Source organism: Erinaceus europaeus, chromosome 12 (assembly GCF_950295315.1).
Source record: "Erinaceus europaeus chromosome 12, mEriEur2.1, whole genome shotgun sequence".
Classification (NCBI taxonomy): domain Eukaryota; kingdom Metazoa; phylum Chordata; class Mammalia; order Eulipotyphla; family Erinaceidae; genus Erinaceus; species Erinaceus europaeus.
In genome coordinates this window covers 100,664,429-100,690,785 of record NC_080173.1, presented here as the reverse complement: position 1 = coordinate 100,690,785, position 26,357 = coordinate 100,664,429, and the positions used below count along the sequence as shown (strand labels likewise).

Genomic DNA, 26,357 nt, shown 5'->3' with positions numbered 1-26,357 from the left:
CCGGCCCTCCCCAGTGTCCCCCGGCCGGCCCTCCCCGCTACCCTCCCCAGTGTCCCCCCGGCCGGCCCTCCCCGCTACCCTCCCCAGTGTCCCCCGGCCCGCCCCTCCCCAGTGTCCCCCGGCCGGCCCTCCCCAGTGTCCCCCGGCCGGCCCTCCCCGCTACCCTCCCCAGTGTCCCCCCGGCCGGCCCTCCCCGCTACCCTCCCCAGTGTCCCCCCGGCCCGCCCCTCCCCGCTGCCCCCCGGCCGCCCCCCGCCCCCCGCCCCCCGCCCCCGGCGTCCCCCAAGGACTGCACCCCAGTAGCCTCCAGCGCACACGGGGCGCCTGTGCCACCAGGTCGCAGCTGCGCGCTGCAGACGCCGCTGGAATGACGCCGTCCGGGGCAGAGGCGCCCGAGCCAGCAGCTACGCCACCTCCAGCGCCGCCTGTAACACCCGACCCACCACGTGGCCGAGAAAAGGAGGCACGAGAAAAAAGCGCCCCCGAGCCAGCCAGGAGTCGAACCTAGAATCTTCTGATCCGTAGTCAGACGCGTTATCCATTGCGCCACTGGCCCCGGCCCGCCGCAGGCCCGCCGCAGCGCCCATCATCTCTTACGCAACGCGCTGCGGCTCCGCACTGGCGCCGGGCGGCCTCCCTCACGCCCCAGGCTCCGCCCCCCGCGGACGCCCGGCCAATCCGCAGCGGCGACGTCACCGCGCTCTCGCAGGCTCCGCCCCCATCCCCACGTCGCGCCGGGCGGCACCTCCCGACTCGCGCGCGGCACAAGTGTGTCGGGTGTCGGCCGCCGTCCGCGGCGGGGCGGGGCGGGGCGGGGCGGGGCGGGGCGCGCTCGGGCGAGGTCGGGCTGTGCGGCGGCGGTGCGGGTGACGGGCGCCGGCGGGCCGAGGCGGCGGGGCTGCGGGATGGCGGCGACGACCTACGAGCAGCTCAAGCTGTGAGCTCGGGGACGGGAGGCCTGGACCCCGCGGCCTGGGGGCACCTGGGGGCGCGGGGTCGAGGGGTCCCTGGGGTGCGGGGCCCTTGGGGTGCGGGGTCCCTGGGGTGCAGGGCCCTTTGAGTGCGGGGTCCCTGGGGTGCAGGGCCCTTGGAGTGCGGGGTCCTTGGAGTGCGGGGTCCTTGGGGTGCGGAGTCCTTGGTGTGCAGGGCCTTTGGGGTGCGGGGTCCCTGGGGTGCAGGGCCCTTTGAGTGCGGGGTCCCTGGGGTGCAGGGCCCTTGGAGTGTGGGGTCCTTGGGGTGCGGGGTCCTTGGGGTGCGGGGTCCCTGGGGTGCGGGGTCCTTGGCGTGCGGTGACCTTGCAGTGCGAGTCCTTGGAGTTTGGGGTCCCTGGGGTGCGGGGTCCCTGGAGTGCGGTGACCTTGCAGTGCGGGTCCTTGGGGTGCGGGGTCCCTGGGGTGCGGGCTCCCTGGGGTGCGTGGTTTCCTGGGGTCCGGGGTCCCTGGGTGCCGGGTGGCCACTGCCCCTGGGGCGCTGGGTCCTGCAGGCGCGGCCGGGCTCTTGGGGAGCAGGGTGGGCGTCTCCTCTCTGAGTCTCTTCCCCTCCGGTCTCCGTAGTGGTGGCCGCTCCGTTTACCCTCACACTCAGCAGAGAAAAAGGTTTTTTGTTTTTTTAATTTAATTTTTAAACTTTCTCCTTCCTCTTTCCTTATCTAATGGAAACACTGCAGCACTAGAGAGCCAAACATGTAAATGGAGAGGCCTTTCTCTGCAGCACCAGCCAGACCTACTGACTGGACCGGTCTGGAGCACGCAGTGGCAGTTTAAAGAAAGAAGAAATATACTCAGTGCTTTTAGGCCTTTAAAGAGTTACCCCGCTTTCATTTCTTCTTTTTCTTTCTTCTTCTTCTTCTTCTTCTTTTTTTTTTTTTTGTTTAACCGGTAGGTCAAGTGTAAAGCGGGTTCTAAGTTCATGTTGACAAGCCAGAGACTGACCTTGAAATGTTTTGGGGGTGGGGTAGATAGGTGTTGGCACACGTGTTACAGTACGAGGACCTGGGTTCGAGCCCCCTGTCCCTGCCTGCAGCTGGGAAGCTATTCAAGAGGTGAAGCAGGGCTGCAGGTGTCTCTCTGTCTCTCCCTCTCTACCACCCTCTGTCTCTTTCTGGCTGTTTCTATCCAATAAATAAATAGGTAATTAAATATTAAAAAGGAAAAGAAATTTTGGCATTTCAGCTCACCTTTTCTGAGGCTCCTAATCTGGTCGGTAAGGTACTGGTGGGGTTGTGATCAGTATTTCCCTCGTGGGGGGGGGGCCTGCACCTTTCTTGCCTGTCATTACCTCTGCTCACTCTGAGTGTGACACTTCTGTGCCTCTAGATCTAAAATTCGGCGGCCGTAGTCTTAAGAGTCCCAGTGGCGGCAGACACAGGTGCCTCCGGAGGGGCCTGTCCAGCCTGTTAGAAGTCAGACCGTCTGGGTGTTCAGCTGTAGGCGTCACGCTTCCTTTCGCAGGAGGAGGCCAGGGCCGGAGAGTGTGGTTTGCTGCTTCCTGTGCTCCCCAACCTCGGGCTCGCCTCACGTGGAGTGTTCACGTCACTGCCAGGCTCGGAAGTGCAGTGAGGTCATCAGCTTGGCAGCTGATCCTTTTCAGAAAAGATGACACCCCCCCCCCCCTTTGTTTGCATTCACTGGCTTTGGAAAGCTGGGCTGTTGGCTCCTCTCAGTTGTCTTTGCTGGGTCTCCTCCTCCTCCCCGTTTCTCTTTGCAAGGTGATCACCCTGCTGGAGAGTGAGCCCAGCCCAGTGCTGTGACCGGTGGGTGCGCACCTGGCCGGCGTCTGTCACGTGGGCTGACCGGCTGTGAGGTTATTGTCGCCTGTCTGGTAGCCACTCAGGAGTCGCATGTGACCCTGCACCGGAGCTCCCGTGCCTCAGCTGCCCAGAACCTTGGATTAATGCGGCTCAGCCTTGGGCAGCACAGCGCAGAGGTCGCATGGGGTGGGGATCTGAGGGTGCCGGTGAGTCTGAGCTGGTCGAGGCGGCAGAGCACCCATGGGCCCGGGGAGGCCTGTGTCCATAAGAGGAGAGACCGTGTGAGGGTTGGAAGCCACACATTGTCTGGATGGAAAGGTGAATCTGCTGTGTCAGTCGTTTAACTTTTCTTACCCTGGAAAAAAGTTAAAAAAAATTTTTTTTTTATTGGATAGAGACCCAATAAATCCAGAGGAAAGAGGGGGTCCAAGGAGGGAAAGGAAGATGACCCCTGTAGCACTGCTTCACCACTTGGGAACCTTCCCTCCTGCAGGTGAACAGAGAGAACTTGGAAGGGTCTCTTGGTGTATTGACACTGGAACCTTGGTGGTGGTTGCGGCGAGTTTTCTACAGTGAAACTGTAGACTGAAGTTTCGTACTCTTGTAAGGCAAAGTCAAGTGGACGCCTAGTTTTGAGTGCTTTCATACCTGTGCAAATACAACTTTTTGGCAACATTGTTTTTCCCCACCAAGGAGTTTTTGACTTGCCTTCTCTGTTCCTATTCCTTTGTTGACTTTTCTTGCTCCAAGGTATGCTATTTGAGGTTTAATCTTTAACCAAAGGAATATTATTTCTTCATGCCTTTGGCCACGGACATGGTTTCAGATCCATGTCAGAAGTAGTCAGACATAATGGTCTTTTTTTTTTTTTTTTTTTTTTTTGCCGTGGGGGCTTCGTTGGGTTTCTGTAGCTGTGTATGTCTATCAGTGAACTTCCTTTTTCTTTTGTTTTCCAAATCGAGGTTGAGAAGCAGGAAGGGAGAGTCAGAGAGAGGAGAGACACCACAGCACTGCCTCACCCCTCGTGAAGCTTCCCCTTTGCAGGTTGCTCCCACGTGGTGGCCAGGGCTTTGAACCTGGGTGCCTGCGCTAAAGCGTACGCTCGACCAGGTGAGCTGTGTCCCACACTCCACGTAACAGACATTTCTTTCAAATGCAAGGATGTTTACAAGATTGATTGTAAACATTGGGTCTATTTATCTTATTAAAATAGACCCAATTCTTAAATATTGGGTCTGTTTAATAGATTGGGTCTATTTAAATAATGAAGTGTTGGGATTTGAAATAAGCTCCAGTGCATTTCAGTGCATTTTTTTTTAACTTCTATTTCTTAATATTAATTTTTTACTCCCTTTTGTTGCTCTTATTTTATTGTAGTTATTATTGTTGTTGTTGTTGATGGATAGGACAGAGAGAAATGGAGAGAGGAGGGGAAGACAGAGAGGGGGAGAGAAAGACAGACACCTGCAGACCTGCTTCACCACCTGTGAAGTGACTGCCCTGCAGGTGGGGAGCCGGGGGCTCGAACCGGGATCCTTACTCTGGTCCCTGCGCTTTGCACCACGTGCGCTTAACCCAGAAGTTCACCTTCTTGTGCCCTGGTTGTGTCTTCTGCTCCCTCACTTACAGTTTCTGTTCCATCTGATGACGAGCAGCACAACACCCGCATTTCCTGGCCGTTTGTGCTGTGGCCTCTTCACAGTCTGCCCTGACTTGATTCCCCATCGCTGCCCAGTGCTGTTCCTCCTCCTCCTGCCAGAGGTGGCCACCCTCCCTCTCCTGGCATCAGCGTTGGGTTTACTTTGACTCTGCACACAGTGCTGCTTTCCGTCTCCACTCTCTGCGTAACGGTCACATCCATAGCACATTTCAGGACTCTTACTTTGCCACTGAGGAGCGACTGAAGTCCGTGTGTGCCTCTTGTTCTCCAGTGCAGTGGCAGACACGTGGGTCATAGTAGAAGCACCGCCACAATGATTTCTTCTCTTCCTTGGCACCGCGCTTCAGCCTGGGCAGAGCAGAGCCTACGAGTCACCTGGATAAATAAAAGCAACTTTGCAGTGGCCGACTTAGCAGCACTTGGGAACGAAGTCAGCCTGGGATAATTTGGAATGCATTCCTTTAAAAATTTTTTTATTTATTTCATTAGTGACTCAACCTTGATTTACAAAATTCCATGTCAGCAGGGTGCAGTTCCACACTGTTCCCACCACCAGAGTTCTGAGTCCCCAGTCCCTGCACTGCAAACCACCGCAGTTCTCCCAAGGCTGCAGACATGGGCTGACTGTCATCTCTACAACTCTCTGTCTGCATTTGTTCATAACCACCCCCTTTCCTCCAGGTCCAGTCCTCTCTCCCCTCCAAGCCACACATCACCCTATTCCCACATCCAAATGTCTCTCCCTTTCCCCTCTTCTCTCTGCAGGTCCTGATGGAGCTGGAGTTCAGAGCCCTCTTCCCCTCTTCCTCCTGTCACTTCTCCCCCACTGGGAGTATGGGTCAAGATTCTTTTTATTTTTTTATATCTTTATTTATTGATAGAGACAGTCAGAAATTGAGAGGAGGGGGAGGATAGGAAGACAGAGACACCTGCACTGCTTCTCTACTTGTAAAGCTTCCTCCCCTGCAGGTGGGAACTGGGAGCTCACACCTGGGTCCTTACACACTGTAACTCATGGGCTCTCCAGGTGTGCCACCTCCTGGCCCCTGGATCAAAATTCTTTATGGGGAGCAGAAGGTGGGAGCTCTGGCTTCTGTAACTGCTTCTCCGCTGGACATGGGTGTTGGCAGGTGGATCCACACCCCCAGCCTGTGTCTGTCTGTCCCTAGTGGGGCAGGGCTCTGGGGAGGGGAGGTTCCAGGACACATGGGTGAGGGCGTCTGCCCAGGGAGGGCAGGATGGTGTCATGGTAGCATCTGCAGCTTGGTGTCTGGAAGGTGACAGGATATAAGATGAGACAAAATGGTTAATGAACAGGAACCAAAAAGTAGGAACAGAGCAGAGCAGATGAGATTAGGGATCTTAGGGTGGAAGAAAGCTAGGAAGTCCATTTTAGGCGTGTTCCTGGGGGCCTCCAGCTATGGTAGTTTTTGCTTGAGTTTGATGGCCAACGTGGAGTCGGAAAGCAACATTGCCGAGAAGATGGTGTCAGCGTAGAGAAAAGGGCTAGAGAGTTGGATTAGGGCAGAGAGTAGCTCTCAGTCTTGAAAAAAAAAATCTGTGTGCCATCTCCTGGACTACTATACAGATATATTTTAGAGCTCCTGGAACAATTTTTTTTTTTTTTGCTGTAGCTGTCCCCCCCTTTTTTTCCCCACTTTTGTTGCCTTTGTTGTTATTCCTGTTGTTGTTGGATAGGACAGAGAGAAATCAAGAAAGGAGGGGGAGAGAGAGGAGAGAGAAAGACAGGCACCTGCAGACCTGCTTCACCGCCTGTGAAGCGACTCCCCTGCAGGTGGGGAGCCTTACACCGATCCGTGTGCTTTGCTTAACCCACTGCGCTACCGCCCGGACCCCTCCTTGAACAATTTAAGCTAAGTGTCAGAGTTTGATCATCTTACAAATCTGAAACAGAATGCATCCTTTTAAAGTAGCGGTTTAAGCTCTCACTGTATGGTTGTCTCTCGACCACCCGTGAGGTCATAGTTACATACTTGATACATACTTGCCACCATTGCTGCATGTAGGGCCCATGGTCATCATGTCAGAGAGCCGGCTGTGGCTGAGCTGGTCTTGGCGCCCCGCCGTCTACACAGCGATCTTTCTTTCCATTACACTGAATTATTCAGACTTCTTCCTTTCTCTTCTCAGATTATCACCTTAGTCCTCAGATGATTCTGACATTGAAATGAGTTATTTACCATTGGAAATAGTTGACATGACCATGTGGACTTTTTATTTAGTTGTCACTGGAACTTCACTGTGTCAGGCTGACTTTTACACCGTAACAGTGCTCGGCTCTGGCTTGTGGTGGTGCTGGGGATTGAATCTGACATCAAAGCCTCAGGCACTGAAGTCACTTTGCATAACCATCATGCTGTCTCCTCAGCCCCAGGATGACTTTTTTAAGTTGAAAAGGTCGAAGCGAAGACCTAGATACAGAAAGATAGCACACCACCAAAGCTTCCTTTAACAGAGCGGGGCCAGACCCAAGCCGGGCCACCCCATAGAGACGTGATTTGATTTGCTTTCCCCAGAGCCCTGCTCAGCTCTGGCTTATGGTGTTGTTGATTGAACTCGGGGCTTCAGAGCCTCAGGCATCAGAGCCTTCTGCATGAACACTGCTGCGCCCTAGATTTTTACTGCTGATTCATTCATAACTAAAAGTCCATACCTCACTACACTCTGCTCGTTCTTCTTCTTCTTATTATTATTTTGCCTCCAGGGTTGTTGCTGGGGCTCAGGGCCTGCACCACGAATCCACTGCTCCTGGAGGCCATTCCCCCCCACCTTTTGTTGCCCTTGTAGCCTTGTTGTGGTTATTATTGTTGTTGATGTCATCGTTGTTGGATAGGACAGAGAGAAATGGAGAGAGGAGGGGAAGACAGAGAGGAGGAAAGACACCTGCAGACCTGCTTCACCGCCTGTGAAGCGACTCCCCTGCAGGTGGGGAGCCAGGGGGTCTCGAACCGAGATCCTTAGGCTGGTCCTTGCGCTTTGCGCCACCTGCGCTTAACCCGCTGCGCCACCGCCCGACCCCCTCTGCTCGTTCTTAGAGTCTGTCCATGTTACGGCATGTGCCAGTTTCTTTGTTCAAGGTGAAGATTCTCCGTCACTGCAGAGAGTGCTGCATTTTGATTATTCATTTGTCAACACATACTTAGATTGCTTCCATCTTTTTTGGTTGTGGATAGCGCTTTTATGAACCTGGATATATAATTATCTCTTGGAGATCTTGCTTCGAGTTCTTTTCAACATGCTTAAAGCAGAATTTCCAGATATATGATAATTCCATTTTCTAAGTTTTTGAGGAACTGCCATTCTTTCTTATTTTTCTTTTTTTTTTTTTTTTTTTGCCTCCAGGGTTATTGCTGGGGCTCAGTGCCTGCACCATGAATCCACTGCTCCTGGAGGCCATTTTTACCCCCTTTTGTTGCCCTTGTTGTTGTAGCCTTGTTGTGGTTATTATTGTTGTTACTGATGTCGTTTGTTGTTGGATAGGACAGAGAGAAATGGAGAGAGGAGGGGAAGACAGAGAGGGGGAGATAAAGACAGACACCTGCAGACCTGCTTCACCGCCTGTGAAGCGACTCCCCTGCAGGTGGGGAGCTGGAGGCTCGAACCAGGATCCTTACGCCGGTCCTTGCACTTTCTTTTTTTTTTTTTTGAAGAATTTATTTATTCATGAGAAAGATAGGAGAGAAAGAACCAGACATCACTCTGGTATATGTGCTGCCAGGGACCGAACTCGGGACCTCATGGTTGAGAAAGCAATGCTTTATCCACTGTGCCACCTCCCGGACCACTCTTTCTTATTTTCTGTAGTGGCCACAGCAGTTTATATTCCTGCCAGCCCTGTGTAAGTAAGGCTTCTGTTTTGTCCACTTCATCACCACCACTTGCCACTTGTGTTTTGTTTTGTAAACTACCCATTCTGATGGCTGTGAGTCAGTGATATATATGTGGCTTCATTTTACTCGTGGCTTGGTAGATTTTGAAGAGGCCTGTTGTTCATGAAATATCTGAATGTCATATAGGGCAAGAAGTCTGCTGTAGACATAGAAAGCCATATAGCCAGCCCCGGAAGAAAGGAAATACTATCAGATGTTTATAATCAAGTGCGTTGCTTTTTTAATGAACGGGGTGATTTAAGAAATTTATTTCATGAGAGAGGATCAGAGAACTCACTGGCTTATGCCGTGCTGGGGATCAGGCTGCAGGCCACTTTCTGGTTATACCGGTCAGCACTGACAAACAGTCTTTGGCAGCTGCTGAGTCTGAGTGGCTATAAGGTTACAGGTATTTGAACTAAGTGTAGGAGTTAGAATCGCCTTTTTTTTTTTTTTAATTAGTGATTTAATACCGATTTACGAAACTGTAAAATACCAGGCATGATTCCATAGAGTGCCCACCCCCAGAGTCCTGTGCCCCCACCGCTGTCACTGGAAATTGCGGTCGTTCTCCGCAGGCACCAGCAGGCTGTTTCCATCACTGTGTCTGTGTCTGTGTCTGTGTCTGTGTCTGTGTCTGGGAGTATATTCCCCCCCCCCCCATTTTTTCAACAGTTTGCCTTCACTTCCTGTTAAGAGCTCACTCCTGCACCTATTACTACTACCAAGTGTCTTTTCCTCTTTGCAGACATGTGAAACTGTGCCTGGCTTCCTCTGGTGCTTTCCAGTTTCTCTCCCTTTTCATGGATGGAATAAAGACAAAATTCCTGGTGACCGGTGCTTCAGGTCCTGGTGGAATGGGGGTACAGAGCCCTCTGGTTCACGTTCCCTGTTCTTTACCCCTCTGGGAGCATGGGCCAGAATTCCTTATGGGGAGCAGAAGGTGGGAGTTGTGGCTTCTGTGGCTTCTCCACTGGACATGGGTGTTGGCAGGTGGATCCACACCCCCAGCCTGTGTCTGTCTGTCCCTAGTGGGGCAGGGCTCTGGGGAGGGGGGTCCCAGGACATGTGGGTGTAGAATTGTCTTTAATTTAAATTTTAGTCCCTTGTGATGTCCTTTCCTTATTTATTTATTTTTTTTAAATGAATTTATTTATTTATTTATTCACGAGAAAGACAGGAGGAGAGAAAGAACCAGACATCACACTGGTACATGTGCTGCCGGGGATAGAACTCGGGACCTCATGGTTGAGAATCCAGTGCTTTATCCACTGCGCCACCTCCCAGGCCACGTCCTTTCCTTTTTTAATCTTGTCTTGGGCATTTGTCCAAATGGTAAGAGCCGAAATAGGAGGCAATGGTTATTTAAATATTTTGCTATTTTTATGTATCTTCAAAAATGTGCATCATTTTGACAGAAACCAGTACTCTGGATAATATTGAATCCCCTGGTAGCTCGAGCAGCTTCCCCTCTATAGGTGGGGCCAGGGGCTTGTGCCCGGGTCCTTGTGCATGGATGGGCACATGTGCTCTCTCAGCTGGGGGCGCCAGCCCCTAGCCCCAGCTTCTGAACCCACTCCAGTAAGAGTCGGAGGAGTCCTGTGGGAATGGGACCCACTGCGGCTGCTGGCGGGCTTTCCTCTAGAGTTTGGGCCACCCTGGAGGATTGTGCTGTGCCTCACGTACACACTGAGAACCCGGTCTGACCGCATTCATCAGAGCCAAGGGGACCACACAGCACCGAAGCTTCTTTCCTTCAGTGTGGTGGCCAGGCTCCGGCCTGGCTGTACACGTGGCAGAGCAACGTGCTGTCCCAGTGAGCTGTTTTGTCAGCCCCTTTGTCTTATTTCTGTGAAAGGGTGAAGTAGAGAGATCCTTGAGACATCACTCCCCTGAAAGGATTTTCATTCTGTCCTTCTACTTGTTTGATAATGTCGGGAAGTACAGAATTCTCAGTTAGAAACTTTTGTCTCTCTTCCATGGTCCATTGTGCCTTCCTGCTGGGAGTCCCTAGATTCCCTCTTCTGGAAGAATGGGAAGGTTTCTGTTCTCTGGAGGGTTCTGAGTCTTGGAAATATACTTTGTTCTAACTTTGTAACTTAAGGACTCTAAGCATACTGGGAAGTCCTGAACTTTGCCTGTGATCAGTAAGAATGTAGCAGTTAGTAAAAGTGTAGTTAATGAACTGGGTTTAAAAATTGTGTTTAGAAATGAGAGGGTGGTGAGAGGGAGAGAACCAGGGCATCACCGTGGCATGCTGGGGACCTCACGCTGGAGAGTCCGGTGGCAATCAGAGCACTAGAACCCAGAGCCGGGGGGCGGGGGGACCCGTCTTCCAGTTTAGATGCGGATGCCGCGTCCTCGCGCATCATCTAAGCACTGGGGACTTGACTTCTGAGACTGCATATTGAGCGGTCTCATTTGGTGTTACTGTACTTGAGTAACGTCCGTCTCAGAGGCTGCAGTTTCAGGTCCCAGCACCTCCTCAGCCCAGAGCTGGGTGTTCTGGTCTTCTCGCTCCCCGCCACACAAGTAAATCTGTGGACAAGGAATTACCGCTTACCCAGAAGTAGCACACAGTTTGTGTAGAGAAGTGAACCGCGTTGAGTATTCTCCTCCGACCCTCTTCGAGCTTAGGATGTAGGCCTCTGAACAGCTTTTGGTGAAAATGGATATAAATCTCTCAGCTTCTTCACTCAGTGGTCAGAACTGTACAGCCGTCCTCAGATCTCACCTGAAGCACACTGTCTCTCAGGTTTAAAACCAAGGCCGCTGAGGAGTGAGAACGATGGCTTTGCTAAAAGATTAAAAACAGCAAGAGAGTAAACACCAGAGCTCACTGGACTGTGTCAGCACCTCACGGAGTCTTAGAGCAGGGAGAGTGCAACATGCTGTGTGTGTCGGGCCCTGGGGTGAATCCCCAGCCTGATGGTGCCAGCTGCTGGTAAACAAAAACGATTTGGAAAGGGGCAGCCTTTGTCCTTGGCCAGAGAAGACAGGGCAGCTCAAGCGGGGGCAGGAATGCTCCGAGAAGGGGCAGGACAGCTAGAGCCTGTGGCCCCCTGACTGGCGTGGAGCGCCCGCCATTGTGGGCACTCAGGTGCCACGCCCCGATGCCCACGGGCAGTCGGCTCGGCCACTCCTTTTGCAGGTGGGCTGGGTTCTTACTGCTTCCGGTCCCACCCCCAGCGACCTGCTCAGGACAGTTGCCCTGCTCTCCTTCCCCGGCTTTGAGCGCTGTGAAAGGCTGAGGCACGTGTGCCCCCCTCCCCTGGCGTTGCAGCTGAACTGGAGGGGCACAGGGTCCAAGCAGGTGCTGAGCTGCACTGGGACCGGGTGGGCTTTTATGCCGGGTTAGCTTCGCGGACGGGAGAGAGAGACGACCAGGGACTCAGGGCTGAGTGGTGCGCAGTCAGTCTTTATTCATGTGGAACGCAGCGCAATCTAAGCTATCTCTAATCACAGTCCTGTCCTTATATATCCTGAGGCAGAAGTGTCAGGTCCAAAGAGGATGTACGTAGGATAGGGGGTGGGGAGAAGGAAAAGGTGTGCAAAACAGTGAGGACTAAACCAGTGCGGGGGAGGCAGGGCGGTGCTTAGTTCACAGTGGTTATGTAAATAGAATACGGTGTTAAGCAGGGGGGATTAAACCAGTGAAACAGAAGGGGTCTTAGTAGCAGACCAACAGAGAAATGGCAGGATACAGGGACCCCGGGACCTGGGACACTGCGTGTCAGAGCGCTGCCTGCTGTCTTACGTGCAGACTCATAGAATTAAGTCTTGGAGGAAAATCTGATTGATTTTTTGAAAATGTAGATATATTTATATTTATTTTCCCTTTTGTTGCCTTTGTTGAATTTATTGTTGTAGTAGTTGTTGTTGTTGTTAGATAGAACGGAGAGAAATGGAGAGAGGAGGGGAAGACAGAGGGGGAGAGAAAGACAGACACCTGCAGACCTGCTTCACTGCCTGTGAAGCGACTTCCCTCCCTGCAGGTGGGAAGCCGGGGGCTCGAACCGGGACCCTTGAGCCGATCCTTGTGCTTTGCGTCACATGCGGTTCACCTGCTGCGCTACCGCCCGACTCCCAAAATATTTTTTATTGCAGCTTGAAGAGTGTTGCAGATGAACAGTGAGAGGATTAGTGTCGGGTGGCTGAGGATCGCTATTCCTCTAAGCTCATAGTCAGAAAGGATCCATGCAGGCCTGTCATTTGCTCCTGGCACCAGGCTTGTTTTGAGTTGACCACTGGCTTGCACACGATCACTAAGTAAGAAGAAGTAGGGCTGGAGACAGAGTTTGCTGTGTGTGTGTGTGTGTGGGATGCCTGGCCAGCTGTGCAGCCCGGGTGTGAGCCCCGGCACTGTGTGAGGGTAAAGCAGCAGGTGTCGTTCTAGCCGAGTGCAAACCTTTGGCCGGGGAGTGGTGAGACTGAACGGCCTGGCTCTGCAGAAACAAGCGTGAGGAGGGAGGAAGGAGGGAAGTCAGTGGCGGTCTGTGCATTTGTTACGGTTTTTCCTAGTTAGCGGAGGGGGGTGGGCGGAGGGACGTCAATTTACAGGAAAAGGAGGAGAGAGAGAGAGAGAGAGAAAGGAAGAAAGAAAAAAAGAGAGAAACGACACCTCAGGTGGCTGCCTTGCGATTGTGATTGAAGAGCAGTGAGTGTGATTGAGAACCTAGCTCCCACCCTCACCGGTCCCTGGAAGGGTGGACATGCTGCCGTGCTTCCTAGTGACAACTTCATTTGTTGAGTTGTGTTTTCTTCAATTCATCATTGAATAGGGACAGAGAAATGGGAAGGAGAGGAGATAAAGAGACACCCGCAGCCCTGCCTCACCTCTCGTGAAGCTTTCCCCTTGCAGGTGGGGAACAGGGGCGCGAACACTTGAACAGACCTTGTGCCCTGCAGTGTGCGCACCAGCGCCCGGCCCCCAGCGCCGGCTTTCTTGCCCATAGATCTACTGCCGGCAAAGCCGCACTTGGCTACAGTTTCATTTCCTGTGTTACTGTTGCCGGGCCCACACATAGTAAAAGGCCCCCAGCATCCAGGTTGCCTCCTAGGGCAACAACTCTTCCTTCTGGCGACTACACAGTTGCCTGGGTTTTGAGGCCTCTGTCCGGGGCCTATGTGTATCCTCTGCGCTTGCTTTCTGATTGGATTTCTTGTGTGTGGAGAGCCCAGGCCCTCCTGCACAGATGCTACTGCCCAGTGGCTTTAATGACACAGCTTTCTGGTGTGTCTTGGAGAGGGAAGGCGAGGAGAGGCGGGGTGAGGCCAGCCCCTACTTCACCATTCCTGGCGCTCTTGGCGCGGCCCCCGTGTGATGCTGGTGGGGACCCGGAGGCTCGCGCACGGCAAGGTGTACACTCTACCCACGAAGCCGTATCTTGGCCCCTTCCATTAACGTTTTATTTTGCATGGAGAGAAGTTTTTTCAGGAGCATATCCATAGCATTAAGATAAAAACACGAACTGCACGCCAAAAAAGTTCACTTTAAAGTGATTTCCTGGAGGTGTCGGACTAAAGAGAGTTTCTCGTGTGTTGAGTGCTCATGTCTCCATCTCGCTTCCGGTGTGCCGGCTGTTCTGAGTGCCTGTGAAGGGCTCGCTTATCTTCATCCTCACAAGAATGATACTTGAGAGACTCGGTAAAATTTATTTCATGGGTAAGGAAATGGAAGACCAAGGAGGGCTGTGGCTTCCCGGTGCCACGCGACAGAGGTGTCGTGGGTCTGTTGATGACATAAACAACATAGATGCCTTCTCCACCATGTCAGATACAAGATGTAAGGTCGTACTATGCCTTTCTTGTGTAAGGCAGATTAGAACCTTGTCAGCATTACTTACACAGGTTAAAAAGAATTGCAGAGGGGGCCGGGCAGTGACACACCGGGTTAAGTGCACATGGCATGAAACCCAAGGACCCACAAGGATCTGGGTTCGAGCCCCCGGCTCCCCACCTGCAGGGGGGTCGCTTCACAGGTGGTGAAGCAGGTCTGCAGGTGTCTGTCTTTCTCTCTCCCTGTCTTCCCCATCTCTCTCCATTTCTCTCTATCCTAGCCAACAACAATAATAATGACAGAAACAAGGGCAACAAAAATGGGAAAAATGTCCTCCAGGAGCATTGATTTGCGGTGCAGGCACCGAGCTCCAGTGATGACTTTGGAGGCAGAAGAAAAAAAAAAACAGTAGTGGAGACCAGCTGGGAGAATGCACCCTGAGCATGTGTGGAGACCTGGACGAAGCCTCTGCCCACCACGTGGGAACATTAGGCAAAGGGAAAATTCCCCAAGTAGTCAAACAGTGCTGTGATGTCCCGCTCCTCTCTCGCCCACCCTCTGTCAAAAAAACATAAAGTCCAGCAGGAATGGTGGCGTGTCGGCACGAGCCACTGGCAGCAAACTGACTGGATGGCTGTGAGCTGGTGAGGACGGCGTGGCAGCCTGTGCACTCAGAAAGTGGTGTCGTCGAATTGCCTCTTTGGGTGATGTGATACAGTTTCCATCTCTCCCCAGGCACATCACGCCGGAGAAGTTCTACGTGGAAGCTTGTGACAGTGGCGCAGACGATGTGCTGATCATCGACCGTGTGTCCACAGAAGTCACCCTCTCAGGTACCGGGCAGTCAGCTGTAGTAGGAGCTGAGAGACATTTCACACCCAGCTCATTACAGTTAAAGTGTAGTGCTTGGGAGCTGGGCGGTGGCGCAGTGAGTTAAGTGCACGGGGCGTGAAGCGCAAGGACCGGCGTAAGGATCCCGGTTCGAGCCCCCGGCTCCCCATCTTCAGGGGAGTCGCTTCACGGGCGGTGAAGCAGGTCTGCAGGTGTCTGTCTTTCTCTCCCCCTCTCTGTCTTCCCTTCCTCTCTCCATTTCTCTCTGTCCTATCCAACAACAATGACAGCAGTAACAACAACAACAATAACAACAATGATAGACAACAAGGGCAACAAAAGGGAAAAAATGAAGTTTCTTTTTTTTTTTTTTTTTTTTGCCTCCAGGGTTATTGCTGGGGCTCAGGGCCTGCACCATGAATCCACTGCTCCTGGAGGCTGTTTTTCCCCTTTTGTTGCCCTTGTTGTTTATTATTGGACAGGACAGCCATCTCTCCTGCTCTGTTTGTGTATTTATTGAAGACATTCTTTTACTAATGATGGAGGTGAAGAGAAAGGACCAGAGCAGCGCACTGGCCGGCACAGCTGTGCTCAGGACCCAGCTTGGGACCTCAGCTTGAGGGTCCGGGGCTGCACCACCTCGCAGACCCTAGGTCGTGTTTGGTTAGTAAGGGCCTGACTCATGAGGGAACAGCTCTGCAGCCTGCTGTCAGACACGGGACATCTCCTCCTCCCTTCTCTCCCTCTCTCTATTTCCCACCTCTTGACAATCAGATAGGCAAACAGCCTTTTAACAATTTTTCCTTTTGCATTCCGTTGGTTGTATGTTGAGAATCAGATCTTGTTTCAAGTCCCTACTTCCATTTGCTTCTGACTTACTTCAGTTAAAGGAGGAGGGGCTCACTTTCCAGCAGGAGGTCGAATAAATGTAGTTGAAAATGGACAGTAGTGGTTGCCTACAACCTAGCTGATGAAGTTAATTCACTCCTATCGATCTAACTGAAATAGCTATTTGAATCAGCGTAAATACAACTCTGTGTTGACCTTCGCCTGTGTGACTTTTGTTTGTTTGTTTTCTTTCTCTTCAAGTCAAGAAAGACATTCCTCCTTCAGCAGTCACGAGGCCGATATGTGGTATATTGGGCACAATCCATCTGGTGGCAGGTGAGGAGAAACGAGCTCGAACAGGCAAAGGCCATCACCTTGTCGCCACTGGAGTGTGGGAGTGCGGCAGAGCTCAGATTGCACTTCAGACAGCAAAGCTACAGCTGGAGGGTTTGTCACCATTTCCCCCCAAATAAGAAGATGTTCATCGGCCCGAGGTTCCCTTTGGAAAAGACTTCAAAAAAAAATTTTTTTTTAAATATATATTTTTTAATATTTTATTTTATTTTATTTTATTTATTCCCTTTTGTTGCCCTTGTTGTTTTGTTGTTGTAGTTATTATTGATGTCGTTGTTGTTGGATAGGACAGAGAGAAATGGAGAGAGGAGGGGAAGACAGAGAGGGGGAGAGAAAGACAGACACCTGCAGACCTGCTTCACCGCCTGTGAAGGGACCTGCCTGCAGGTGGGGAGCGGGGGGCTCAAACCGGGATCCTGACGCCGGTCCTTGAGCTTAGCGCCACCTGCACTTAACCCGCTGCACTACAGCCCGACTCCCTTAAAATTTTTAAAAATCTTTTTATTTATTTTATTATTGGGTAGACACAGGGAGAAATTTAGAGGGGAGAAGAAGATAGAGACAGAGAGACATCTGTAGCCCTGCTTCACCACTTGTGAAGCTCCCCCCCCCCACACACAGGTGGGAACTGGCGGCTTGAACCTGGGTCCTCGTGCACTGTAGTATGTGCATTTAACCAGGTGCGCCATCGCCTGGCCCTGACATCTTGTGTTTTGGTTTCAACTGAACTTGAAATCCTTAGTCAACTGGACATTTTTCACAAACTGAAGACTGTTTAAAGTTGTCTTAACTTTTCAGTAAGAGACACAGCTCTCTGTCACGAATCATTCTGGGAATTACACCACAGGCCTCACACGCAGTCACAGCTCTGCCTGCTGGGCTGCCCCATGGCCCACCCACGTCGTTAAGAAGAGTAGCGCACTGAGGGGCAGAGCACTTGACACAGACCTAAGTAAGTGGGCCTGTGTCTGTGTAGCCCACACAGAGTGTCATCTTCAAGGTATCCGAGTTGAGATAGCAGTGCTTGGCTTTAAAAGTCGTAAGAGAACCTTACATTTACATGTTTGACTTTGCTTTTTGCAGGTAACTATTTAATTGTCATTACCAAAAAGATAAAAATCGGAGAGTTTTTCAGCCATGCAATCTGGAAAGCTACGGATTTTGATGTTCTTTCTTACAAGAAGACAATGTTACATCTAACTGACACTCAGGTGAGAGCTGCAGCATTTGCCGAGGACAGACAAGGCTGACTGACACGAATGACACACACCGGCGGTTTGATTTTTTTTTTTTTAAGACTTACTTATTTCATGATGGAAAAACTGAAATGAGAGCACAGTCTACTCCAGCATGTGTAGTGCAGGGCGCTGAATTCCCGGGGACTCACACCTCTCAGGCAGGCGTCCCTCTCACTGTCGGCCTCATCTTCAGCTCCCCTAAAAGAATTTCCAAGGCTTATCTGCATATTTTCTGTGAAAGAGAGACTAGCTGGCCACCCCGCCGTCCGCAGTACTGGAGTCAAAGTCAGGGCCTCACACATGAGTATTTTTTACCTGCTGAGCCCACCAGCTATACTGCTGACATTACTTCTCAAAAGTCAGTGTTGAGCATTTGAACCCATACACTTTGGGGGCTGTTTCTCTCAGTGGCTGCCCAAGTGTCGGGCACATGCCGCGGCTTGCCTGCGCTGGCTGATTCTGTGTGATGATACTGGGGCCGTGGTGAACTCAGGGTCTCAGTCAGGAACCCGCACCATCGGGGGGTCTCTGCAGCCCAGCTTGCTTTTCTCTCCTTTCTTTTCCTCTCCCTCTCCCTCTCCCTCTCCCTCTCCCTCCCCCTCCCCCTCTCCCTCCCCCTCCCCCTCCTCCTCTCCCTCTCCCTCCCCTTATCCCTCTCCCTCCCCCTCTCCCTTTCTCTCTCCTCTCCCTTTCTCTCTCCCTCTTCCTCTCCCTCACCCTCTCCCTCTCCCCCCTCTCTCTACCTCTCCCTCTCCCTCTCATTTCCCTTCCCTCTTTTTTTTAATTAAAGAAAAGTAGGTTACTGGATTATAGGTTATAGGTAGAGCCCCACACCACTCCCACTGCAAGGTTCTGCGTCCCACTTTCCCACCTCCTAAAGAAGGGGCCACCAGAGTTGCCACGAGTTCAGAAACACTTTCTTTGCTTCTTGCTTTTGTCTGTTTGCAAGCTCCTGTGTGTCGGTTCTCTGGGCTTCGCACACACACACACACACACGAGTGAAACCACCCAGTAGTTGTCCTTTATCTCTGCTTACTTCGCTGTGCATTCGCTTTTTACTTTATAAATATTCAAAGTATCAGCTTTAATATTTTTTCAAGTTGGGCTTAAGCGCATGTGGCGCAAAGCGCAAGGACCCGCGTGAGGATCCTGGTTCGAGCCCCCGGCTCCCCACCTGCAGGGGAGTCACTTCACAGGCGGTGAAGCAGGTGTGCAGGTGTCTGTCTTTCTCTCCCCCTCTCTGTCTTCCCCTCCTCTCTCCATTGCTCTCTGTCCTATCCAACAATGACGACATCAACAACAACAATAATAACTACAACAATTTTTAAAAAGGGGGAGGAGTCAGGTGGTAGTGCAGTGGTGTAAAGCACAAGGACTGGAGTAAGGATCCCGGTCCGAGCCCCGGCTCCCCATCTGCGGGGGGGGGGGGGGGGGTCACTTCACAGGCGGTGAAGCAGGTCTGCAGGTGTCTGTCTCTCTCTCTCCCCCTCTCTGTCTACCCCTCCTCTCTCCATTTCTCTCTGTCCTATCCAACAACGATGACATCAACAACAACAACAAAAACAAGGGCAACAAAAAGGAAATAAATGTTTTTCAAGTTGTGATTTTATGTTCCGGTTACAAAGCACACTCGTTTCTAGATGGGCACTTGGTCTGAAGTATGTGACTTACCAGTGGTGAGCATGACAAAGAAAATGAGTTCTGACATTAAGTGTCTTAGTGACTGAAGTGAACCTGTCAGGTGTGCCTTAGTCCTTCTGTTTAAACGGAACCTTCCTTTCCTTTTAAACCACCCATCAGTTTGTTCATAGTTCAAGACGTGTTGAAGGCAAGAAAAACGGTTTTCGTTTAATGAATCAGAAATGTTTACTTGGCCAGTTTTTCCCTCCTGCTACTTTGTTGTCAGGAGGTGAAAGTAATTTTAACAGTGCTCACTGGATAGGCTTTGCTTGTAGCATGTATGTCGTCACTGAGACTCCACTGCTCTCACTCAGCTTTTTCAGACACTCAGTATGTGTGTCTGTGTGTGTGGGGGCGGGGGGATGCCACAGCACTAAGGCTTCTTCCGGTGCAGTGAGGGCTCAAGCCTAGTCTTGGGCATGGCAGACCAGTTGCACTGTCCAGGTGAGCTGTCCTGCTGCCCTGGCATCGCTGGCTTTGAAAAAGGTCTGAATTCAACCAAATAAATATCTCTGTGGTATATAGGCTCTTAATACATGAGTTGAACATTACCAGTTACATATATATGTATGTATGTATGTACACATGTACACATGTACACATGTACACACACACATGGTAAAAGCAAATTTTAATCTTGGTATTCACTGGAAAATCAAAAAAATTGTTATCAGAGAAGTGAAGACACTGGCAGAGTGGGCTCACTGGCAGGGCGCTGCGCCTTGGCGCGCAGTGGTCCAGGTTCAAGCCCTGCTGTCACACTGGGCATCCGGACTCACAGTGGTCCAGGTTCAAGCCCTGCTGTCACACTGGGCATCCGGGCACGCGGTGGTCCAGGTTCAAGCCCTGCTGTCACACTGGGCATCCGGGCGCACAGTGGTCCATGTTCAAGCCCTGCTGTCACACTGGGCATCAGGGCACGCGGTGGTCCAGGTTCAAGCCCTGCTGTCACACTGGGCATCCGGGCACGCGGTGGTCCAGGTTCAAGCCCTGCTGTCACACTGGGCATCCGGGCACGCGGTGGTCCAGGTTCAAGCCCTGCTGTCACACTGGGCATCCGGGCGCACGGTGGTCCAGGTTCCAGCCCTGCTGTCACACTGGGCATCCGGGCGCACGGTGGTCCAGGTTCAAGCCCTGCTGTCACACTGGGCATCCGGGCACGCGGTGGTCCAGGTTCAAGCCCTGCTGTCACACTGGGCATCCGGGCGCACGGTGGTCCAGGTTCCAGCCCTGCTGTCACACTGGGCATCCGGGCGCACGGTGGTCCAGGTTCAAGCCCTGCTGTCACACTGGGCATCCGGGCACGCGGTGGTCCAGGTTCAAGCCCTGCTGTCACACTGGGCATCCGGGCACGCGGTGGTCCAGGTTCAAGCCCTGCTGTCACACTGGGCATCCGGGCACGCGGTGGTCCAGGTTCAAGCCCTGCTGTCACACTGGGCATCCGGGCACGCGGTGGTCCAGGTTCAAGCCCTGCTGTCACACTGGGCATCCGGGCGCACGGTGGTCCAGGTTCCAGCCCTGCTGTCACACTGGGCATCCGGGCGCACGGTGGTCCAGGTTCAAGCCCTGCTGTCACACTGGGCATCCGGGCACGCGGTGGTCCAGGTTCAAGCCCTGCTGTCACACTGGGCATCCGGGCACGCGGTGGTCCAGGTTCAAGCCCTGCTGTCACACTGGGCATCCGGGCGCACGGTGGTCCAGGTTCCAGCCCTGCTGTCACACTGGGCATCCGGGCGCACGGTGGTCCAGGTTCAAGCCCTGCTGTCACACTGGGCATCCGGGCACGCGGTGGTCCAGGTTCAAGCCCTGCTGTCACACTGGGCATCCGGGCACGCGGTGGTCCAGGTTCAAGCCCTGCTGTCACACTGGGCATCCGGGCACGCGGTGGTCCAGGTTCAAGCCCTGCTGTCACACTGGGCATCCGGGCGCACGGTGGTCCAGGTTCCAGCCCTGCTGTCACACTGGGCATCCGGGCGCACGGTGGTCCAGGTTCAAGCCCTGCTGTCACACTGGGCATCCGGGCACGCGGTGGTCCAGGTTCAAGCCCTGCTGTCACACTGGGCATCCGGGCACGCGGTGGTCCAGGTTCAAGCCCTGCTGTCACACTGGGCATCCGGGCGCACGGTGGTCCAGGTTCAAGCCCTGCTGTCACACTGGGCATCCGGGCACGCGGTGGTCCAGGTTCCAGCCCTGCTATCACACTGGGCATCCGGGCGCCAGGGGAGATGTCAGTGCTGTGCCGCCTCTTCCTCTCCGTCTCTCCGTCTCTCCATCTGATGAAGAGATCAACACAAGAAAGAGAGCAGTGCAACTGCCTGTGGGAGACCCTGACTATAAAACTAACAGAAAGCCCAAAGGATTCCCCCTTTTTGCTTGTTAATATCAGAATTTGTTTTCATTCTTTATTTTAGTTCTTTTTATTACTTTTATTTATCGGATAGAGATAGTCAGAAATCGAGAGGGAAAGGGGAAGATAGAGAGGGAGAGAGACAGAGACACCTTCAGCCCTGCTTTACCACTCATAAAGCTTTCCCCCTGCATGTGGGGACCGGGGGTTTGAGCCCGGGTCCTTGTGCCCTGTGACATGCACTCAGCCAGGTGGGCCACCACCCCTGCCCCCAAAAGGATTACTTTTACTGCACCTATTAAATATTTATATCTCTTATTATGTATTTACTTGTTTCTTTCTCTGCAGTGCTGGGCACTGAAGCTGGGCCTTGTGCACACGTGACGTCTCTGAGCTGTGCCCTGCCCACTTTTCATTGTCTGTACTGAGTGTGAGATGGGGGGAGAGTTACGTAAAGGAAATGAGGTGCGGGAGGGGTGCAAAGGCAGTTGTTGCCTGTGCCTCGAGTTCTCTCAGTGCTCTGCAGGACCTTCCCCGGGGGTGTGGGGTCCAGTCCAGGCACCGGGAAGAAGGCACGTCCAAAGTCACTTCCCGGCCCTGCGCTTTGCAGGCTCTCATAGAAAGACCCATTGTTTCCCTCAGCCCCCCAACACTGCGTTTCTTAGAGATGAGCGTGGTGTCATCTTACCTGACAGAAGCGGCAGGGCCCCAGGATCGTTTTCACTGTTCAAGCGAGGATGGTCGGGCTAACCACAGGGCTCTTAGGAAGGTGGGACAGTTGGTCACTATGTAGGGTGCTGGTGCTTTGTTTAAAAATATAAGCGGTGCCGCTCTTTTTAAAGATTTGTGAGGGAGAGAGAGAGCGTGTGCATGACTGGCAGATGCGACAGGAGACACCAGGGGTCAGACTCGGGACCCCATGCTTTCGAAGCCAGCACTTTGCTACTGTGCCGCCCTTTCCAGCACCCTCCACCCCCCCCCCCCTTCTGCTTGTCTTTAGAGTGAAGGAGTTCTGGCCTGTCAGTGCTGTTGACTACCATGTGTGCTAGGGACTGTCCTGGGGCAGGGAGGGACTTCTTCCTAGTCTGGTCTCTCTGTTTAGTGGAGTGGCCTTAACATTCTGAGAAGTTCCTTTTCAGATACGAGATAGACTGATCCCCCCCCCCCCCTTCTTATTTGTTCACAGTTACAAGATAACAAAACTTTCCTGGCCATGATAAACCACGTCTTGAGCATGGACGGCTTCTACTTCTCCATGACGTATGACCTGACGCACACACTGCAGCGGCTGTCCAACACCAGCCCAGAGTTCCAGGAGATGAGCCTCTTGGAAAGGGTGAGTCCACTCTCTGGTCACTTTAAAAAGAGTCAGGTCTCTACCCATGAAAAACGTGGGTTGATTTTTCTCAATCCTGGTTATGTTGGAACCACGTGGGGCTTTGAAATCAGGCCTTGTTGGAAATACACGTGACAGTACCAGATTCAGGGCCACCACTGTCTGCACATGTCACACGGTTACGAGATGACCGACCGTGGGTGAGTACTAGAGTACCAGTTACTGTTAGCAGAGTGACCATGCGGGTAACAGTAGTAGGAATTTTTCTGCAGTGCTATTGTCTCTTTCTTTATTCCCCCCCCCCCTTTTTTTTTTTAACCAGAGCACTGCTCAACTTTGGCTTATGGTGGTGTGGGGGATTGAACCTGGGGCTTTGGAGCCTGAGACATGAGAGTCTCTGTAGAACCATTACACTGTGTTCTCCCGCCCTACAGTAAATTTGTTTTAAATCTTTTTTTTTCTTTCCTATTTTATTGGATAGGACAGAACTTGAGAGAGGAGACAGGGAGAGAGAAAGACACCTGCAGACCTGCTTCACCTCTCGTGAAGTGTCCCTCCTGCAGGCGCCTTGAACCTGGGTCCTTTGCGCACTTTCCTGGGTGTGCCACTGCCAAGCCCTGTACAGTGATATTTTCTATAGTTGTTTCAACTAGAAAAGTAATGGCAGGGTCCAGGTGGTGGCGCACCTGGCTGAGCGCACATGTTACAGTGCACAAGGACCCAGGTTTGAGCCCCTGGTCCCCACCTATAGGAGGAAAGCTTCCTGAGTGGTGAAGCAGGGCTGCAGGCGTCTCTCTGTCTCTCTCCCTCTCTACCTCCCCCTCTCCTCTCGATTTCTGACTGTCTCTATCCAATGAATAAATAAAGATAATTTAAAAAAGAAGAAAGTAATACCTTTTTGAGTTAAAAACCTGAAAAAGCTCCATGTCTTCAAGGTAGGTTAAAAAAAGAAGCATGATTACACTGCTCAGCTCTGGCCTACGGTGGTGCTGGGGATTGAACCTGGGACCTCAGAGCCTCAGACATAAGTGTCGTTTGCATAGTCATGCTATCTCCCCAGACCTAAACTTCTTTCTTTTTAAAATTTTATTTACTTATTATTGGATAGAGACACAGAGAAATTGAGAGGGGAAGGAGAGGTAGAGAGGGAGAGAAATAGAGAGACACCTGTAGCCCTGCTTCACCACCTGTGAAGTTTTCCCTCTGCAGGTGGGAACCAGGGGCTCAAACCTGGGTCTTTGTGCGCTGTAGTGTGAGCACTTAACCAGGTGCGCCACCGCCAGACTCAAAACTTTTTTTTAAAGATGATTATCTTTAATATTAAGCCTCAGGTATTCTCAGAATTTCTGCTTTTCAGGAACTTGGATAACTGTTAACTGGTTTTGTATTAATATAGACTTTAGTTGTGTTTTAGGGGCAAAGACTGCTGTCACTTATTAGGTCAGACCATTCAAATTGCCAATAGAAATGATAACTTTTTAAAATTTTTATGTATTTCTTTTGATAAAAGAAATACAAAGAGAAGAATATGGGGGTGGGAGTAATACATACATGCACGCACACACGCATGCATGCACACACGCGCATGCACACACATGCACACACACGCACACATACATGCATGCAGGCATGTGCACACGCGCACACATGCACACACACACGCACACGCACGCACGCACGCACCCAGAAAGAATGTTGTCCAGAAAGAATGTTGCTTAGTTCTGGCTTATAATGGTGTTTGGGATTGAACCTGGGACCTCAGAGCCTGAGGCATGAAAGTCTTTTGCAGAACCACCCTGCCATCTCCCTGGCCCTGGTTTGCTGATTTTTGAATGTCTCCTTAGGCAGATCAGCGGTTTGTGTGGAACGGTCATCTTCTCCGAGAGCTTTCTGCTCAACCAGAGGTAATTTGTACATTCTGCATGCTTGGCGTTCGCATTTCAGGGTTCACACAAACATGAATGACTGTTGCATCCCCCAGACTTCTGATTTAGCTCAATTTATAACCTACAAGCTCTGATCAGGTCTAACTTTGCCATGCTGTAGGCTGACCTTGTATAGAAACTTTAATTAAAAGTGAAACGAAAAAAAAAAAAAGCTTAAGTAAAAGCCATTGCTTTCTATATGTTAGAGCTAGCATGAGTCCGGGGGCCAGGTGGTGGTATAGCTGGTTGAAGGCACAGGGCACAAAGACTCGGGTTCAAGCCCTCAGTCCCCACCTACAGGGGGAAAGCTTCTCAAGTGGTGAAGCAGGGCTGCAAGTCTCTCTCTCTCTTCCAAGTCTCCCTCTTCCACCTCAATTTCTGCCTGTTCCTATCAAGTAAAAAAAAAAAAAAAACGAGAGAGAGAGACAGCATGAATGTTGCTGGATGAATAATAGAGGTGTGAGGTGTCGAGCCAGGCCCCCAGGAAACGGAGAGCTATGCGCTTATTGTCTGGAGGAATGTCATACCGGAACATGTGCCGTTGGTCACCACGACTAGCTCATGGGCACCAGTCTGCCCGGTGAGGTGCAGGCACGAGGAGTCAGGGCAGCAGGGGTGAGACCCGTGACCCGTGACCAGTCCGTGGAGCGCCATCAGGTCCGGGCACGGGCATATCTTTTCCTGGAGGAGAGACGTTTTCGTGGCCAACCGCTAATGTAGGGAGGTCAACACCCAGAGCTCACTGTGACCCCCCCAACTTTGGGGTCTCCAGGCTGGTGGAGTGGGAGGACAGCCTTGACTGCAGGGCTTTCTCGGAAACTACGGGACCTGGGAACTTCTGTCCTGTTGTAGCTAACTCCCGCATGTGCGCGCGCAGACACACACACACACACACACACACACACACACACACACACACACACTAATAAAGTGCTGCTGACTTGTTTTTAAAGTCTGTCTACCCTCACGCAGCGTCTGTCTTCTTTCAGGTCCATCGGTTTGCTCTGCCGGTACTGCATGGCTGTATCCTTCAGGATGTTCCTCGTTGGCTTTTCTGTCTGTAGGCGTGATAGCTTACCTTTAGAGCAACGTGTGCACATAGGAAATGACCTTAAGGCAAACCCAGACAGTCCTGCACGAGGGGCCGGAGAGTCTACCAGCTGGGGCAGACGGTGCACCACCTTCACGGCCCGACTCGGTCGCCCAGGAGTGTCCCGGCACCCGCAGAGGCTCAGTGCAGTGCTGACTCGCTCCGGCCGTCTCTCTCTGGGTGGTGATGTTGGCCCGGGGCGGTGACATTTCACTCACACAACACTGGCTCTGCCGCGACAACCAGAAAAATACCCCCAGCAGCAAATACCGGAAGAGAAATGTATTTAGAATCAGTAGTAGTTGTCCTTATAATCCAGATCACACCGGTAAACACAGAGTCTTAGACTGCTAGTTGTGGTTGACCGCTGTGTATTTATAGAAAGCTTCATTATTCCCACTGTGCAGGAGAGGAAGAGAGGGAAGCAGAGCATTACTCTGGCCCATGCAGTCTGCTGAGGCCCCGGGAGCCTCAGGGCCCGAGGTGGTGTGAGCTCTTAGCGGGAGTCCCGTCTTCTCCCGCGTGGACCGACCGTCTCCCAGCCGAGAGCTCTGTGTGTAGGACGCGCTCCTTAGTCTACATGGTCTTCTTGGCCGGGAGTCCTGCGGCTGGCATTGGCTGGCATTTTATTCTGATCTCATCTGTCTCCT

General features: G+C 52.2%; 1 protein-coding gene and 1 non-coding gene across 2 annotated transcripts in view; one reads left to right on the top strand and one right to left on the bottom strand.

Annotated features, from left to right (window-relative positions):
• Positions 1 to 483: 483 nt before the first annotated feature.
• On the bottom strand, positions 484 to 556 carry TRNAR-ACG (transfer RNA arginine (anticodon ACG)). Its single transcript has one exon. It is a non-coding gene; the product is annotated as a tRNA-Arg (tRNA).
• Positions 557 to 14,703: 14,147 nt separating this feature from the next.
• SACM1L (SAC1 like phosphatidylinositide phosphatase) overlaps positions 14,704 to 26,357 on the top strand; it is a 36,463-nt gene continuing 24,809 nt past the window's right edge. Inside the window, 7 exon segments of the mRNA XM_007531435.3 lie at positions 14,704 to 14,722; positions 14,814 to 14,911; positions 15,999 to 16,073; positions 17,175 to 17,302; positions 22,543 to 22,692; positions 24,537 to 24,596; positions 25,607 to 25,640. Of these exon segments, the coding sequence (XP_007531497.3) occupies positions 14,709 to 14,722; positions 14,814 to 14,911; positions 15,999 to 16,073; positions 17,175 to 17,302; positions 22,543 to 22,692; positions 24,537 to 24,596; positions 25,607 to 25,640 (559 nt within the window). The 5' untranslated portion in view covers positions 14,704 to 14,708.